At 34.4% G+C, this 17029-nt stretch overlaps 1 protein-coding gene across 1 annotated transcript; it reads right to left on the bottom strand.

The window, feature by feature from the left end:
- Positions 1 to 4965: 4965 nt before the first annotated feature.
- LOC127849710 (uncharacterized) lies at positions 4966 to 16853 on the bottom strand. The gene is made up of 5 exons (XM_052382456.1): positions 16845 to 16853; positions 12919 to 13030; positions 11632 to 11699; positions 6977 to 7093; positions 4966 to 5030 (listed from the first exon to the last, which is right to left on the bottom strand). Exons 1-5 carry the CDS (start codon positions 16851 to 16853, stop codon positions 5010 to 5012), a joined length of 327 nt encoding a protein of 108 aa, XP_052238416.1. The 3' UTR covers positions 4966 to 5009.
- Between the last annotated feature and the right edge of the window lie 176 nt (positions 16854 to 17029).

Here is a 17029-nt window from a genome sequence, read left to right as displayed (position 1 = left end):
GAACGTTAAAACAACATAATTTAGCGAATCAAACGGTCGTCTTTCCCGATCTTGAAATTTTCGAGTCACGATTTATTTTAGAAAATAAAACAATTTTGTTCGGGGGTTTGTGAAAGAGGCGGGCGGAAATCAGAATGAAAAAAGAAACATATTTCAGTGATTAAAATGGAAAATACTAGCTAGATTACGTGAAAATAAATGTTACTGGGTGTGTAAATGAATCCTAGAAATATAGCTGGTATTGTGGAAATATTGCAATATCCGGTTTATGTGTTTGTGCTGCTTTTTGTTGTTCTTATGGCATCAACCAGGTTGCAAAAATGTTCCGGTCCGTTTAAAAACATGGCTCACAGCTGAGGGGTGTTTTCCTTTTCCCAATTATCATGAAACTTGCTTAGAACATTTGTTCTAATAACATTAAAGCAAAGGTTTAAAACGTTTCCTGTCGGTTGAAGAACATGGCCGTCAAGGTGCAGGGCAGTTTTCCTGATTTGGCTGTAGTGAAACATGTAAACACTGTACAAGTCACATCGTTCACCAAATTATCATGACACTTTCTGAAAACATTTTTACGAATGATTGCTCGGCCGAGCTCTTGATTGTTTCTTGAAACATCACGAAAGCTGCCCGAAAAAGTTCAGTTGCGCTGGGTCTCAGATGAGCGTCCTAGTGCATAAGGTCCATTCGTCCTTCAAAGAAAACAAGGCGGATCGACTCTAGATGTTGATGGGACCTGTTAAATACCTACAACAATACTTGTTTATACGTAGCAATCCTGACATTTTGCTCAAAATATTAGTTAATGTATTTCAAAGTTAATATACCAGTAATAACTACATGTATAGACACAATGGGTCGCGAAACAAATTTCGCAACGGAGTTGCAATTTCCACTTATTTTACCGAAAAACATTTAATATTGGCGTGGTTTAATGATGTGAGTTTTTTACCCGAAGGAAACCAAACTTGACCACCAACCAATCTCACATGTCATGATGCGTCATGAGCGGGATTCAACTCTAGTAATCTGGATGAATAGCGTGTATATCAAACCGTGCGATATATGCCCACATCATAACACTACTAATTCATCTAAGAAATGATGTTTTAGCATCATAACACACAGAGCATAAGAGTCTCTGAATAGCTCTAACCGTCACAAGTTTGTGACCAGTACCTTTTGGGATCTTTTTCGTGAATCTTGTCAGAGTCTCGGATAAAGTATATGGCAAGCAGTAAACGCTGACGTACATAGTCACTCGAATAAAAAAGCTGAAAACGGGTCATATTAGTTACTAATTTAAAACGTACTTGTATTATTTTGTAGTGTTCTGATTAGCTTTAATGAATCTTAAGGCATACTTGTATTGTTCACTGAAGCCTGCCATCACAACCCATGGTCACGAGATAGCTCTAGATAGAGCGAGGGAAGGAGCTCAAACGCATAAAGAATGTACATAATTTAAACTTCTTTACGCGAATTACAATATCCATAGTTGTTCCTTTTAAGGTATTTAAAAGGTCCATCGTAAGGTGAGCTATTATTGTGGCATTTGGTGGCGAACTTTTTATCGTTCAGCACACATTTTAACAAATCATGGACTCTCATCGACAGATCTGTATCTAAGACAAAATATTGTGCGCATAATATAAGCATCATCGGCAACAAAGTGACGCAGTCATTCACGCTTAAAGATTCTGTAAAAAAAACCCATCGATGCCAGTACGTTTGTGGTCAAATTTAATCAAAACATTTTGAAGACCGTTGCTAAGCTTAGAAAAAATAATTCAATAATAGTCGTCTCTTTTGAATCACTACAATTTTGAAAAAGTTTTAAAATACTAAGTCAAGCAAATCGCTCTCACAGCGCCCCAACGTAGATGCATTCCGATGGTTATGGGTAATCGTGATGAATCTTCTCAACTCGTACTGGAATCCAACGAGAGATGTTGGGATTCGTCTAGAATTGGCACACCGAAAGCTAGCGTAACCCAACCATTACAGATCTACGAGATTTCCGTACAAGAGCTGTCAGAGGACAGCGCGCTCGACTATTCGAGGGCTTGACAGTATAACGTAAGCCATCATGGGGAAATTGTTCATATTCAATAATTAATTTGACGATCTTTAAAAAATAAAAAAAAGGAAATTTTTTTATATTTTTTTGGGGGAGGGGGTAGGGGGGGGTGAGATGGGGGTATAATGTGGGGTGTGGTAATTTATTAGATTAAGTTAAAAAAAAATGGGGGGTAGGGGGGGTGAGAGGGGGGTATAATGTGGGGTGTGGTAATTAATTAGATGTTTAAAAAAAATTGGGGGGGGGGTATGGGGGGGGGGGGGAAGGATTCTGGGTAGGGGTGTGGGGTATTGTTTGGGTGGAATCCATTGTGGTATTCAGCTAAGTGTTGTTTTGTCAAAGTAATAATAAAATGTCATCACAAATAAAGAAGTTATGGCAATTTAAGCAAAATGTTCAATTATCTAAGTGTAAAAGGGGCCATAATTATGTCAAAATGCTTGATACAGTGGTCTGCTCTTGTTTATAGGTTGGGGTCATGTTGGTAAACAAGTATGCAACATATAAAAGCAATATGTCAAAGGATATAGGAAATATTTGGGGGAGTACGCAAACTTTAACATAGATTTATCAATAATATGCATTTTCTAAGTATAAAAGGGGCAATAATTATTACAAAATGCTTGATAGAGTTGTCTGCTCTTGTTTAAAGGTTGGGGTGATGTTGGTAAACAAGTATGCAAACAAGGGACAAAATTGTCACAAAACCAGGTTTTCATTGTGAAAAAAAAATCTGATAAAGGGAGAAAACTCAAACTAAACTTTTGAAATGAACAAACAAAATTAACCCCCTTTGTAAGTTTGTTTTTAAAAAAAATCTATTTTTAGTCGTGGCGACCTTGACATTGGAGATATTGACGTGATTCTTTCGTGCGACACACCGTCCCATGATGGTGAACAAATGTGCCAAATGATTTTAAAATCTCACAATGAATGACATAGTTATGGCCAGGACAAGCTCATTTATGGCCATTTTTGACCTTTGAACTCAAAGTGTGACCTTCACCTTGGAGATATTGACGTAATTATTTCGCGCGACACACCGTCCAATGATAGTGAACAAATGTGCCAAATGATTTTAAAATCTGACAATGAACGACATAGTTATGGCCCGGACAAGCTTGTTCCGCCCGCCCGCCCGCATTCGCCAATCTAATAACCAGTTTTTTCCTTCGGAAAACCTGGTTAAATATAAAAGCAATATGTCAAGGGACAATGAAAATAAATGGGGTAGTACAAAAACTTTTACATTTTCTGCATATTTTAAGTGGAAAAGGGGCCATAATTATGACAAAATGCTTGATAGAGTTGTCTGCTCTTGTTTATAGGTTGGGGTCATGATGGTTAACAAGTATTCAAAATATGAAAGCAATATGTCAAGGGACAAGTAAAATAGTTGGGGTAGTACGCAAACTTTAACATTTGCTGCATATTGTAAGTGGAAAAGGGGCCATAATAATGACAAAATGCTTGATAGAGTTGTCTGCTCTTGTTTATAGGTTGGGGTCATGTTGCTTAACAGGTATGCAAAATATGAAAGCAATATGTCAAAGGATATCTGAAATATAATTTGGGGTAGTACGCAAACTTTAACATAGATTTATCAATAATATGCATATTCCAAGTATAAAAGGGGCAATAATTCTGTCAAAATGCTTGATAGAGTTGTCTGCTCTTGTTTATAGGTTGGGGTCATGATGGTTAACAAGTATGCAAAATATGAAAGCAATATGTCAAGGGACATTGAAAATAGTTGGGGTAGTACGCAGACTTTAACATTTGCTGCATATTCTAAGTGGAAAAGGGGCCATAATTATGACAAAATGCTTGATAGAGTTGTCTGCTCTTGATTATAGGTTGGGGTCATGATGGTTAACAAGTATGCAAAATATGAAAGCAATATGTCAAGGGACATTGAAAATAGTTGGGGTAGTATGCAAACTTTAACATTTGCTGCATATTCTAATTGGAAAAGGGGCCATAATTATGACAAAATGCTTGATAGAGTTGTCTGCTCTTGTTTATAGGTTGGGGTCATGATGGTTAACAAGTATGCAAAATATGAAAGCAATATGTCAAGGGACAAAGAAAATATTTGGGGTAGTACGAAAACTTTTACATTTGCACGCCAACGCAGACGCTAACGCTAAGGCCGACGCCGGGGTGAGTAGGATAGCTCCACTATATATATACATGTATTTTATATATAATAGTCGAGCTAAAAATCGTGGTGAATCAGCAGCGGATTCTTCAAGTGTTGTACAGCCATATTGGAATCCACAATTTGGAACACAGTGTCCAGACTCGTTACGATTATCAAGTCCACATTTAATCGATGCCTAGCGTGTCTCGTGCCACCGTTACGTGGGTTTTACTAAATTCATAGGAATTAAAGATAAATACATGGTCATGTAGGTGTAGCGAAACTCAAGTTCATCTCATGTCAGTTCAAAAATTATTTTTGTTTTGGTTGACCAAGGGAGACTAATGAGAAAATGTTAGTCTTGCTTATTTAAAGGACGTTAAAAATTTGATAAGTGTACACTGATTTGAATATATGGCATTATCAAAAGTGGCACAATGAAGTTAAATACAGTGGTATACATTCTATTTATAGTTTAGTATCCGGCATAACAGTCATTTGATGTTATCAATAATTATAATTACCGGTTTAAAAGCAATCGAATAAAGAAATATCAAATCAACATATTTGGCAAAACCTATTTTGTACTATCTAGCCTATAAAAAAAGACCACGCAGAATAACAGAAGTATATAAACAGTTGTCAGAACAGTTAGGGTTTTATGTAGTTAGGTTAATTACACAGTAATATAACATCAACATGATCGGAACACTTATTTATATATTCTAGTTATTAATTATAAGCATTTTTGTCGTTTTTCTCTTTATTTTTTATTTACAGACAGACAGCTTAAAACTGGATCATCTGGCCCTGAAAAATAAAGTAACATATATTAAACATATGGGTAAAGAATGATCTTCCTACAGTAACCAAACAAAATTATTTTGCACAACTACTTATAGACAATCCAAAAAGAAATCATGAACCATAGCATGGCAAATATACTTTAATTGCATAAAATAAAATATTTGTCAAGTTAAGTTTGTTTTTTCACATTAGTATTGCTCCCAAATAAATGCCCTTTTGGTGTAATTGCTGATAAATCATACAAATTTTACACCAATGAGCATCACATGTTCAAGGTTTTGCTAGGCATATAGTATTTGTACACAAATTAAGTTATACAGGGTATAGAGATCATGTGAAATCCCTTGATAGAACGTTTGCACATGAAGCAGTCATTACAGAAAAAAATGCTGACACAGTCACCATTGTTTTGCTGATTAAACATGCGACAAACACAGGTAAATATTGTAATTCATTATAAGTTGTGAAGTTGATACGTTCTTATCAAATATTTCCTGCTTCATGTACCCCAATACAGTATTGTTCATATAGTGTTTCTAAGTAACACAAAAGTGTTTATGTACTAAGGAGTATTGATGTACTTTCCATGCTACATAGTCTTTTGACATTTTTCGCAAGTAATAAAAGTCACCATCAATTGTCCGTTTTAAAGATATTTATAGCATGCAAATTTTGAATTTTAGACAGTCAATCAGAAATCCAGGGCTCAAAAAGAACCATTATTTTTAAGATGACTCAGGGCTATAGATAAATTTTGGGGTATATTGGGTAATCACTCCCTGTTTTTGACAACAATGGGGTTTTTGTAAATTCAATAGTTTAAGCAAAAATTTCAACCCCTACTTTTGAGCTTAATTAGGTTTTTTACCCCCGATTTGTTAACTCGATTGGGTAATTTAGGGAATGACATATATAATATAATAAAAATCTACAAAGCTTACTATATTATTTATACAAATGGAATTTTAATTTCTGATCAAAGTTCATTCATATTTGCGTTGAATAAGACAAAGTTCGTGAAAATATCGGCACAATTGATGAAGTTATGGCTGTTCAAAGCGATGCATCCCGTTTTCGGGTCATTTTGAGTTGAATACCTTAAATGAGTAGAATTTGGACGGGTCTACAAATAATTACAATAATGTCCCAAAGATTGATAACCACTGGAAAGACTGCGTTCTTTTCTTCATAGGACGGCACATAAACTATCCAGTACATTTTTGTATGGCAAAAAACTAGTCTAAAAAATACGCCCAGTGTTCGTAAGAATTGCGTTTCGTGATGCAAGGTTTTTTACAGGAATTACGTTATTTAATTTGTATTTGCGTTTGTGTACGCTTTATTTTGAATTTAATTACGTTTTTAGTTATTTTAACTGCTTAAATACGCTTGTTATCTATAGCCCTGGATGACTGGTTCTGTGGTTCACACTTTCAACACAATCAATTATTTTGATGTGTAGTACTGTACAGACGATAAACTTTGGGAAAAAAATTATCTTAAAGACCACAGATTATTACTTAATTTCAATGAGTCATGGTCATATATTTATATTATTTGTGATTTAAAATCTTTATAAAAATTATCCACTACTCAAGAGGAATATAACATATCAATAAGGATTGTGTTTTATATTATGTTTTTAAATTACAATGTAATTCATAAAATACTTTATGAACCTTTAATTAAAACATGACCAAATCATTTGTTAACTTGATGGTAAATACGATGCCTAATATGTGACCGTACTTTGTACACAAGACTTATCATTTGTACCATTTGTTTCATAGAATTATCAAGCTGGGTAACCAATGATAATGCCAATACAAATGTACCTAACATCATTATGAAAGTTAGCATTATTTATAACAAACATATGAGTTACACTTAGTTTTTTAATTTAACCCATGGAATAATTTCATTTCATTATAACTGATTGCACCCCATACCTTTCTCTTCTTGTCACCTCCCAGTTCAAAGTGTTTACAGCGTTTGAGGGGCAACTGTTTCCTGTATTTACAGCTGGTGCATTCCAGTCTCAGCACAATTTTCTTAGTGGTCTTAGCCTGAAAACCAATACATGTCATGGTGTAAAAAAAATCAACAGAGGTACAAATGTCACTGTGTAAAACAAATCAACAGAGGTATACACAACTCTCAAGTGTCCAAATGTTGAAGCGATTCAGGGCCCGTCCTGTCGTTTGCCATTTGAGCAATTTGCGAAAATATTGAAAATTTGGTGACACAAATGTCTGATTTGTGAAAATGCTAAAATCTCTTAAATGTTATGTTGAAAACGTCCACCATTTTAACCTGCACTGGTTTTTGATGTTCTTTGTGATTGTTATTGAAATGCACATGCAAGCTGGGCTAATCAACATTGAGCTGGCATTGACATCCGGTCATACATCAAAGACACAGTGAATATTGTGAAACTAGAGCTTTGTCACAGACGTTACGTATACCCACACATGCTGCATTGAAACACAATATTTTGCACGCTGTCTTCACAAAACAAGAGAAGCTAATTTATGGCGATTTTAAGAATTATTATGCCATTATCATTTCTGGCCATTTTGACCTTTAAATAAACTCTTGAATTCTTTCGCATGACACGACATCCAATGACTGTGAAACAAAATTAATGTACAGTCATTTTGAAATCTCACAGTGAATGACATAGTTATTGCCCGGACATGCTCATTTATGGCCATTTTTGACCTTTGAACTCAAAGTGTGACCTTGACCTTGGAGATATTGACGTAATTCTTTCGCATGACACACTGTCTAATGATTGTGAACAAATGTAACGAGTATTTTTTTAAATCTCACAATGACTGACATAGGTATGGCCAAGACAAGATCATTTATGGCAATTTTTTACCTTTGAACTCAAAGTGTGACCTTGACATTGCAGATATCGACGTAATTCTTTCGTATGACACACAGTCCAAAGACGGTGAACAAATATGCCAATTGATTTTAAAATCTCGCAATGAACGACATAGTTATGGCCCGGACAAGCTCATTTATGGCCTTTTTTGACCTTTAAACTCAAAGTCTGACCTGGACCTTGGAGGTATGGACGCAATTCTTTCGCATGACACACGGTCTAATGATGGTGAACAAATGTGCCAAATAATTATAAAATCTCACAATGAACGACATAGTTAGGGCCCAGACAAGCTCATTTATGGCCATTTTTGACCTTTGAACTCAAAAAGTGTGACCTTGCGATAGCGAGGCACTACTTTTGCATGACGCACCGTCCAATTGTGAACAAATGTGCCAAATGATTTTAAAGTCTCACAATAAATGACAAAGTTATGGCCCAGGCCCGTATTCACCAAACAATTCTTAGACTTAAGTCTAAGAATAAAGAAAATTCTTTAAATTAGAATATTCAAGAATTTCTTTAATTTTGAGTCAAACTCTGCAGTTAAAATCTCTATCTATATTATTCTTCATATAGAACATTTTGTTAATGACATAATCACCAGTGGAGGCCTGCATATATTCAAACACTGAACACATTTTTCTTGGTTCTAAGTCTATTCTTTATTCTTAAGTCTAAGAATTGGTTGGTGAATACGGGCCCCGGTCAAACTCATTTATGGGCATTTTGACCTTTGAACTCCATGTGTGACCTTGACCTTGGATATATAGACGTACTTCTTTTTCTTGACACACCGTCTGATGATGGTGAACACATGTACAGTAGATTCCACTTAATTGAATATCAGATAATCGAATAATTCGGTTAATTGAATAGAAATTGAAAACACCAAACCATTTGCATCTCTTCCCATTGTAAATATTCCACATATTCTGATAGAAAATATGGCATAATTCGGTTAATTGAATAGCCCTGGCAGCCTATTTTATTTTTTTTACCGATCTGAACCATTTTCAAACTCAACCGTCGTATCCAAGAAACAAATGTTCTGACCAAATTTCATGAAGATGTGGACCAAAAATGTGACTTCTTGAGTGTTTTAATATTTTCTAGTGTACACTATAATCCAGCAAAGAATGTCATAAATCTCCAAGGATACAAATCGTATTGAGGATTTTGACAGACGCGCTCAATTGACAGCCTTTGTTTTCATTTCACACCATTCATGTATGCAGCGTCTGTCAAGCATCACGTGACTAACAGGTGTAGTACATGTATGCGAGCAAGTACAATGCAAACACTGGAGTCTCCGGTGTGCAGTCAGGGGCGAATATCGAATGCAAACTGTCGAGTAACACATTTCAACAGTTTGTTGTCGCTTGGAAACAATTAAAGAGTGTGTTGCCGAAAACAAACTGTTGACGTGTCTTGTTCGACAGTTTGCAAAAGGTGATAGAATGTGACACTATATTCTCAGTTTGTGTATATAAACCTACACAAATGCGTCAAAGTAAATCATATCTAAACATGATGTCAAACAATCGAAAACGCACATTTGTCAAAACATCGCAGTCTTAACACTGCTGATCATGTTTTCACAATAACCAAAATTAAATCCAGTATTGACCAGATTTTCCGGTAAATCAGTACACAGAACATTATCTGTTTCAACACTAAACTACCTGAAAGAGTGTAACGTCAAAGATACAGCATTCTCCTTGCTACAAAGTTTTCCTTCGACAGTGTATATATACCCACGCTAATTTTCGCGCGCTTTTTACCAGGACAATACATGAGCAATAGATGTTGCTAGCTTAAGCGTTGGGTAAGCAATAAAATGAATATAGGAAAAATCATTACACGCACCATATGGCGTGACATTGTACATTGCTGCATAGTTTTCGCTAGCTTTTTGTTGGGGGCAAAGGAGATACATGTGGACGTTTTATTTAAAGCTAGAAAGTGTGTTTTGGATAACACAATTTGTATTCTCATTTGGGAATTCAACAAAACATTTATATTATATTTATAATGGATTCAATATTAAATTCCAATAATAACTTTTTTTAAACGCTTTACGTGTCGAAACGATGTTTTGATTATGCATGAAAAGCACAATTTCCAGGAAGATTACACCCGGTTAGTGATAACATTTGAAAATATAACTGATTCTGTATAATTTAATACTCCGGATAATTGAATAATCGGATGGGACAAATGGGTCATTCAATTAAGCGAAATCTACTGTACCAAGTCATTTTAAAATCTAACGATAAATGACATAGTTATGGTCCGGACAAGCATTTTGACCTTTGACCTCCAAGTGTGACCTTCACTTTGGAGATATAGATGTTCTTCTTTTGCCTGACACACCGTCCCATATGGTGAACAAATGGACCAAGTCATTTTAAAATCTAACAAAAAATGACTTAGTTATGGTCCGAACAAACTTTTGGTTTAAAACGCACTTAGTGTCCCAGAGACCTGGTTTTTTTACCCGGCATGATCCATATACAAACTTGACCTAGACATCTAGACAGGGACCGAAACTGAGGGGGAAGGGGGGGGATGTCCCGCTGAGACTTCCGAAATGTGACCCATTTTTTTATTGGAACTCTGATAAAGTGGACCCATTTAGATACAAGATTTTTGAAAAAGCATACCCATTTGTATACGATACCATTGAGAAAGTGGTCCCATTTTAATACAAGAAGTTTGATAAACTGGACCCATTTAAATACTATAATTTGATAAAGTGGACACATTTCATACTAGAATTTTAATCTCATTCATATCAATACAGTATACTTAATAACTTATTGAATTTGCTATTATATCTTTCTCGCTACTGAAATTTACTTTTTGATACCCATTTATATACAAGAATGACATTTATCATACCCATTTTGATACTGATTCTTTCAAATCTATATGCATTTATATACAAGCAAATTTCTAATTTCAATACCCATATCTATACTTAGATGCTCAAAACCATAGTGATACCCATATCTATAATTTTAGTCGAAAAACACGCCCCATAAAATCGGCACACCCCTATATACCCGTATTTAGGAAGTTACCCCCCCCCCCCCCCCCCGGGAGAAATGTTTTTCCATAAATCCTTTAAGTATTGAGAGATAATTACTTTGTAATATCACGACTCCCATTTTCAAGATCAAAATCTTGCTTAAATTAAAAGATTAAAGTGTTAAAGAATTGCATAAAAACATTTGGCTGCCATTGTTGTTGTTGTTGTAAGATTCAATGGATGCTACTCTGGTACAAGCTATGGTTCGCTAGGTGCTTGCAGCTAATAAGCGTTTACTTTCTAAACATCTTTTTGTCAGCACAGGAATTAAAAGATAAAATGAAAAGAAACACTGTTTGTAATATACATTCCAAATTGACCTGGTGACCTACGGATAGATGTATTTGACCCTGATTTGACAAGATAAACATCACGAACAAGTTTCATTACAATTGGATGAATAATCTGGTCTCAAAAATGAGCTAAAATTTGATGAAATGTGACACAAAAGGAATGACTACTGATGCAAAACAACAGGTGCCCACAGTAATTCACCATGTCAGACTCAGCGCTTTGTGCTCAGTTGAGCTTGAAATTAACATTTTTTTATGCAGGCTTGACAGTTCACACTGTGATGAGTTAGATATTTAATAGTTAGATAAGTAATACAAACAAACCTTTTTGTGGAAAATAGGCTTAGTCTGTCCACCATATCCACTCTGTTTTCTGTCGTAACGCCTCTTGCCTGAAACACAAAAAACACAAAAGGGACCTTAAAATTAGTGCATCTTTAGAACATTCAAACATTTAGCAACATTATTGTGTAGACTATTTTTCAGCACAATTAGTTTGTTTCTTACATGTAGAATAAAAATCATTTCAAAACCAGCATTAATAATTCCAGACATAATTTAGAGCTGCTTTAAAACAAGAAGAAAGTTCTAACAAATACTAACTTTGACAGAAACAGTGTACAAATTTCACTTTTAAAACCACTAGCCCGTTCGGGCTACCAGATGGAATTTTTCACTAGCCAGAACCAAAGTTTACTAGCCTGAACTGTTTATCACAAGGTTTTAAAAGAAGTTTACATTTTTGACAGTTCTGGATATAGTTTTTATTGCAGGTAAGGTGTAATTGATAAGGATTGCAAATAACAGTTCTTTGGTGAGTACAATGTGAAAAATTATCAACCAGACCATCTGTAACACCGCATGTGTATTCATCATTATATATATTTTTTATCAAGAACGTCGAAGATAAATTAAAATCAACAGATAATACTGTATCCGGAAACGACGGTCCAAAAACATATCAAGATATGATGTTTGCACGTGAAATAAAATATGCAGATCGTTTGACTGCCAAAAATGAAAAACAGTAAAAAGTAACCAAGCAAATACGCAATCAATATATAATTTGGTTGACTTATTCTTTTAAAATATGATAATGCAATGCTTTAATTCACCAATAGATCATTAAAAACTGAAGATGGTGGACATTTAAAACATTTGTAGAATTGTGCGGTTTTCTGAAAGTACAGCATATTGAACAACCTGGGTAGATCCGCATTTTAAATGCACTGTATAAAAAAATCGTCATTCAAACTCTTGTCATGTCAACATAATCGGGAGGGTGAGGAAACACGATACAACGCTAAATAAACGCTAAAGATGGTTCTAACGATGGATGAAAATATTTTTAATTTGCAAAAGTTGGAAAAATCACTAGCCCGATCAGGCTAGTAGATCGGGCTAGTAGCTAAGGAAATTCAGTAGCCCAAAACCAGATCAACTAGCCCCGGGCTATCGGGCTAGTGCGAATTTCAAACACTGCAGAAATACAATATTCAATGCAGCATGCCGTGTTGACCATGACAATTTCAATTTAAACAGTTGAGCACGAGGGACATGAGCATTTTTGCTGAACAGTAGAAACTTGCTTTGATATTCTAGTGCACGTACCTTGTGCATACAAAGAAGCCCTTCCAGTCTTGTACTGGGTGACCTTGTGAAGAGTGTGCTTCTTGCAGTTCTTCCCCTTGCAAAAGGTCTTCCGCTGCTTTGGTACGTTCACCTACACGAAAAAGGGAAAAACATTCTTAGACAGTAAGAGAATGTGCAATATGATGATGCAAAAGCGGGCACGTAGATTAGTAAATTCTATATATATATATCAGTAAAAGTTGGCACAAAGATTAGTAAATTCAAAATATATCTGTTTTGAAAAAACAACATAATGAGAACAGTCTGCGACAAAATTGTATAGTCTGAGCCCTTGGCTAAAAAATTGTACATTGAACTGTTTATTTGTTTCATACAGAAAGTTAACAGGTCAGTTGTTGTGCAAGGACGCATTTATTTTTGCTTAAAAGTATGAACACAATACAGCGATTTTCGTTCTCCTTTTGGGAAAAGTACCCGTACCGGTCCAATCGGGAAAAATTGAGTCGTGAAAACCTCAAAATTGGGAAAAATCGAGTTGTGAAAACCTCAAATTGGAAAATTGGTTTATTTGATTTTTTGCTCCCAAATACTTTAAAATTGAAAACCGAGTGTTTTCAAGCTGTCAATATTATATTTACCTATGTTCAAGTCATAAAGCTACAAAGGGAAACTAACTCAATGATGCATTTTCAAAAAAATAAATAAAAAAAACCTTTTTTTTTACCTTAAATTGGGATTTTTTTGGACAGCAATTGGGAAATTTGTAGTTTTTTCGTAATTGGGAAAGTGTTGTTTACCCGTACTTAATAAAGAAGGAAAAAAATCGCTGCAATAATAACGTAAATGGCAGAGTAATCCAAATGTTTAATCTCAGTGTAAAGCGTGACCAATAAGGGATAAGCCATGTGGATTTTCGACCAAAACCAGGCGGGCGTCATTATCCCTTAGGGGCTTTACAGTATTTTTATCTGTTATCTGAAGTGTTATCTGTGTATTCTGGAAAATGTTTCTTGCAATTTATACGGCCTGAAAACAGGAATTTAGAGTGCATTTGAAAATCAGAAGGGCAATTTTGTTCAATTGCCAATTGCATGAAAATCATATCTTTGATGGCCAACCAGGAATTGTTATCGCCCAATGCAATTTTGGCGATTTGCAACCCTAAGGTAGTTTCTTGTATACTATTTTTTTTTTATTTCAGTGTTTTTATTTCACCATTTCACCAACAGGCTGTCATCCTTTAAATTGTGAACATTTGTGTAATTTTTACTAAAATTGGGACATTTTAGTTATTTTTTATTTACCAATACTTTAATACATGTGTATTGACAAAGTGTGTTAAATATACATATCAATTAATACTATTTAAATATTTATTTACTTATCGTGCAAGTACCTGTTATCGAACAGCACCTATTATCGGACGTTTTGTTTTTGTTCTGTATGCACATGCGCAAAAGTGCGCATGACGTCACATTGATAAACAAATGGTAACACATGAAGTCCATGACCTACATGCCTATTTTGAAACAAATGCGCCAAAAACAGGTTAAAGGAATGCATTTATTGTTATTTACACGTTTTTATGTGTTTTTTGCTATTACTTTTTAATACATTTATCAAAACGTGCATTTACACACCAAAAAGCATATTTCCGTTTGCAATTTTGATAGTCCAAATTTTTGACGCTCTTAAATATTAAGCTACTTTTTATATGGGTAATATATAAAAAGTATCTCTAAATTCTTTGCGCGTCTTATAAATGAGACTACAATTTTGATTGCAGCACACGCATATTTGTTTGCCGAGTCCGGGTCACGTGATAGTCATGTGACTTTGTATATACTGGAGTAGTATTTATGAAGTGTCGGCTAATAGGTCATGTTTACATCGGCCGCCATTTTGTTTTGTCTGCTAGAGGTGATAATAACTAGGGCATCATTGTTATGAATTCTTGAAGGATTTTTGCTTGAAAACTTTACAGATAAGTTATTCAATGATTGTACTGTTAGTCATTTGTTAAAACAAAATGTTTTTGTCATTTTAAGTGTTTCAATTTTAAGGTAATTTAACGTAATTTCTAACTTTTCGATAACTGGTTATTCCACCATAGATTAAACTTATAGAGCTGGATAGGGAGATAAACTAAATGTTGCAATTTATTTTTTATGTCGCCTTAAATTGTTAATTTTAGGCAATAATTTGGGGGGAAATATATACTTTATATTATTATGAATGGGTGAAAATCACGTCTCCAAATAAAAACAAAAAACTACACTGCTATTCTTAGTTTTCTATGAACAAGATCAATAATATTTCAAACATTATGATTAAAACTATTTGATTTTTTTCCAAAACTGTATAACTATTTGATACATTTTAATTAGATCAGTGTACAAAGGAATGAAAACATGCACGTTTCAGGCAGTAAAGTAATTACTCAAAACATAAAATTCTTCATTGATTTAAGTTCAATAAAGCCACGCATCAAATAATGAGCTAAGTAAAACTAAAATAAATTTTTTGAGAAAAAATGACAGCTATAATTTCGCTAATCAACATGAAGTTTGAAAACAACCCGAGAGTTTAAAAATAACTTCATTCAATAACAGATTTAGATATGTTTTACGTTCTGTATTTAAATGGATGACAGACAGGTTCTTCAGGACTGAATGCCTACAGCTTAGCTTCAATACTTTCTGTGCAAGTCCACAGTGCAATGGCTAAAGACACGAATGTTCAATATAAATTGAGTTAAACATGACTATTATTACGCTCAATTTTAAAAATAGCTTTTATCTAACGATTTCGTTCAGATATTTGATCAGTCTGACAAGCTTTTACAAAGATCATTGAAGATACATAAAGCGATTTGCGATATCAGTGTGTTTACCATTTTGACGGAAACGGAAAAGGAAATAAGCGATGTTGAACGGTGTAAACTGCGGTTGGTTCAAGTAAATTCTCCGGCGGAAAGTCTAGCGTTTGTTGCAACAAACTTAACTATATAAACACTTGATTTTTTTTTTACTATCATGAGTGTAACACTGTAAGGGTTAATATTAATGTTAGTAAAGACCTTTTAAATAAAATATGTTAAAATATATCAAGATTGCAAGGCGTGACTATCTAAATTACAATACAGAGTAAAAATCCATACCACTTCTACTACGGGGCCGTCCATAAAGTATGTCACGCTCTAGGTGGGGGGGGGGGGGGTAATAAAGTGTGACAGTTTGTGACATGGGGGAGGGGGTGTCAGGCCATGTCTGATGTAAGTCACACATTTATTTTTATTGACGATTACTAATCTAGTATTAAAGTCATTAAAACAATGTGAAAGTTCTTTTAAGTGAAATTTTAATACGGTTTAATAGTGAATTGTGTTTTAGATAAAATTTGAAATAGGTATTCATTAAAAAATATACTACTACTACTACTACTACTACTACTACTACTACTACTACTACTACTACTACTACTACTACTACTACTACTACTACTACTTCTACTACTACTACTACTACTACTACTACTACTACTACTACTACTACTACTACTACTACTACTACTACTACTACTACTACTACTACTACTACTACTACTACTACTACTACTACTACTACTACTACTACAACTACTACTACTACTACTACTACACTACTACTACTACTACTACTACTACTACTACTACTACTACTACTACTACTACTACTACTACTACTACTACTACTACTACTACTACTATACTACTACTACTAGTACTACTACTAGTACTACTACTATACTACTACTACTACTACTACTACTACTACTTCTACTACTACCACTCAAAAGAAGAAGAAGTAGAAGAAGAAGGAAAAGAAGAAGAAAAAGAATAAAACTTGAGTAACCGACATTACAAATATTTAAATTTATTTTAAGAGAAAATAAGCTTTATTTACATCGTCCATAGGTATTTGCAAGTCGAGGCCGTCCTGCTCCTTACCGAACACAATAATATGTGTTAGTAGCACAAATTTTAGTTAGTATTTCCAGAAATGCATATAAACAAATTATGTCTTCTCATAATATATAAACATTGACGCATATCATTTTAACTATCTAGTAGGTTGATAAAGATTAACAT

The sequence above is a fragment of the Dreissena polymorpha genome, chromosome 11 (genome assembly GCF_020536995.1).
Source record: "Dreissena polymorpha isolate Duluth1 chromosome 11, UMN_Dpol_1.0, whole genome shotgun sequence".
Taxonomy (NCBI): Eukaryota; Metazoa; Mollusca; class Bivalvia; order Myida; family Dreissenidae; genus Dreissena; species Dreissena polymorpha.
Note: the sequence above shows the minus strand (reverse complement) of the source record. Positions and strands in the feature narration are given on the sequence as shown.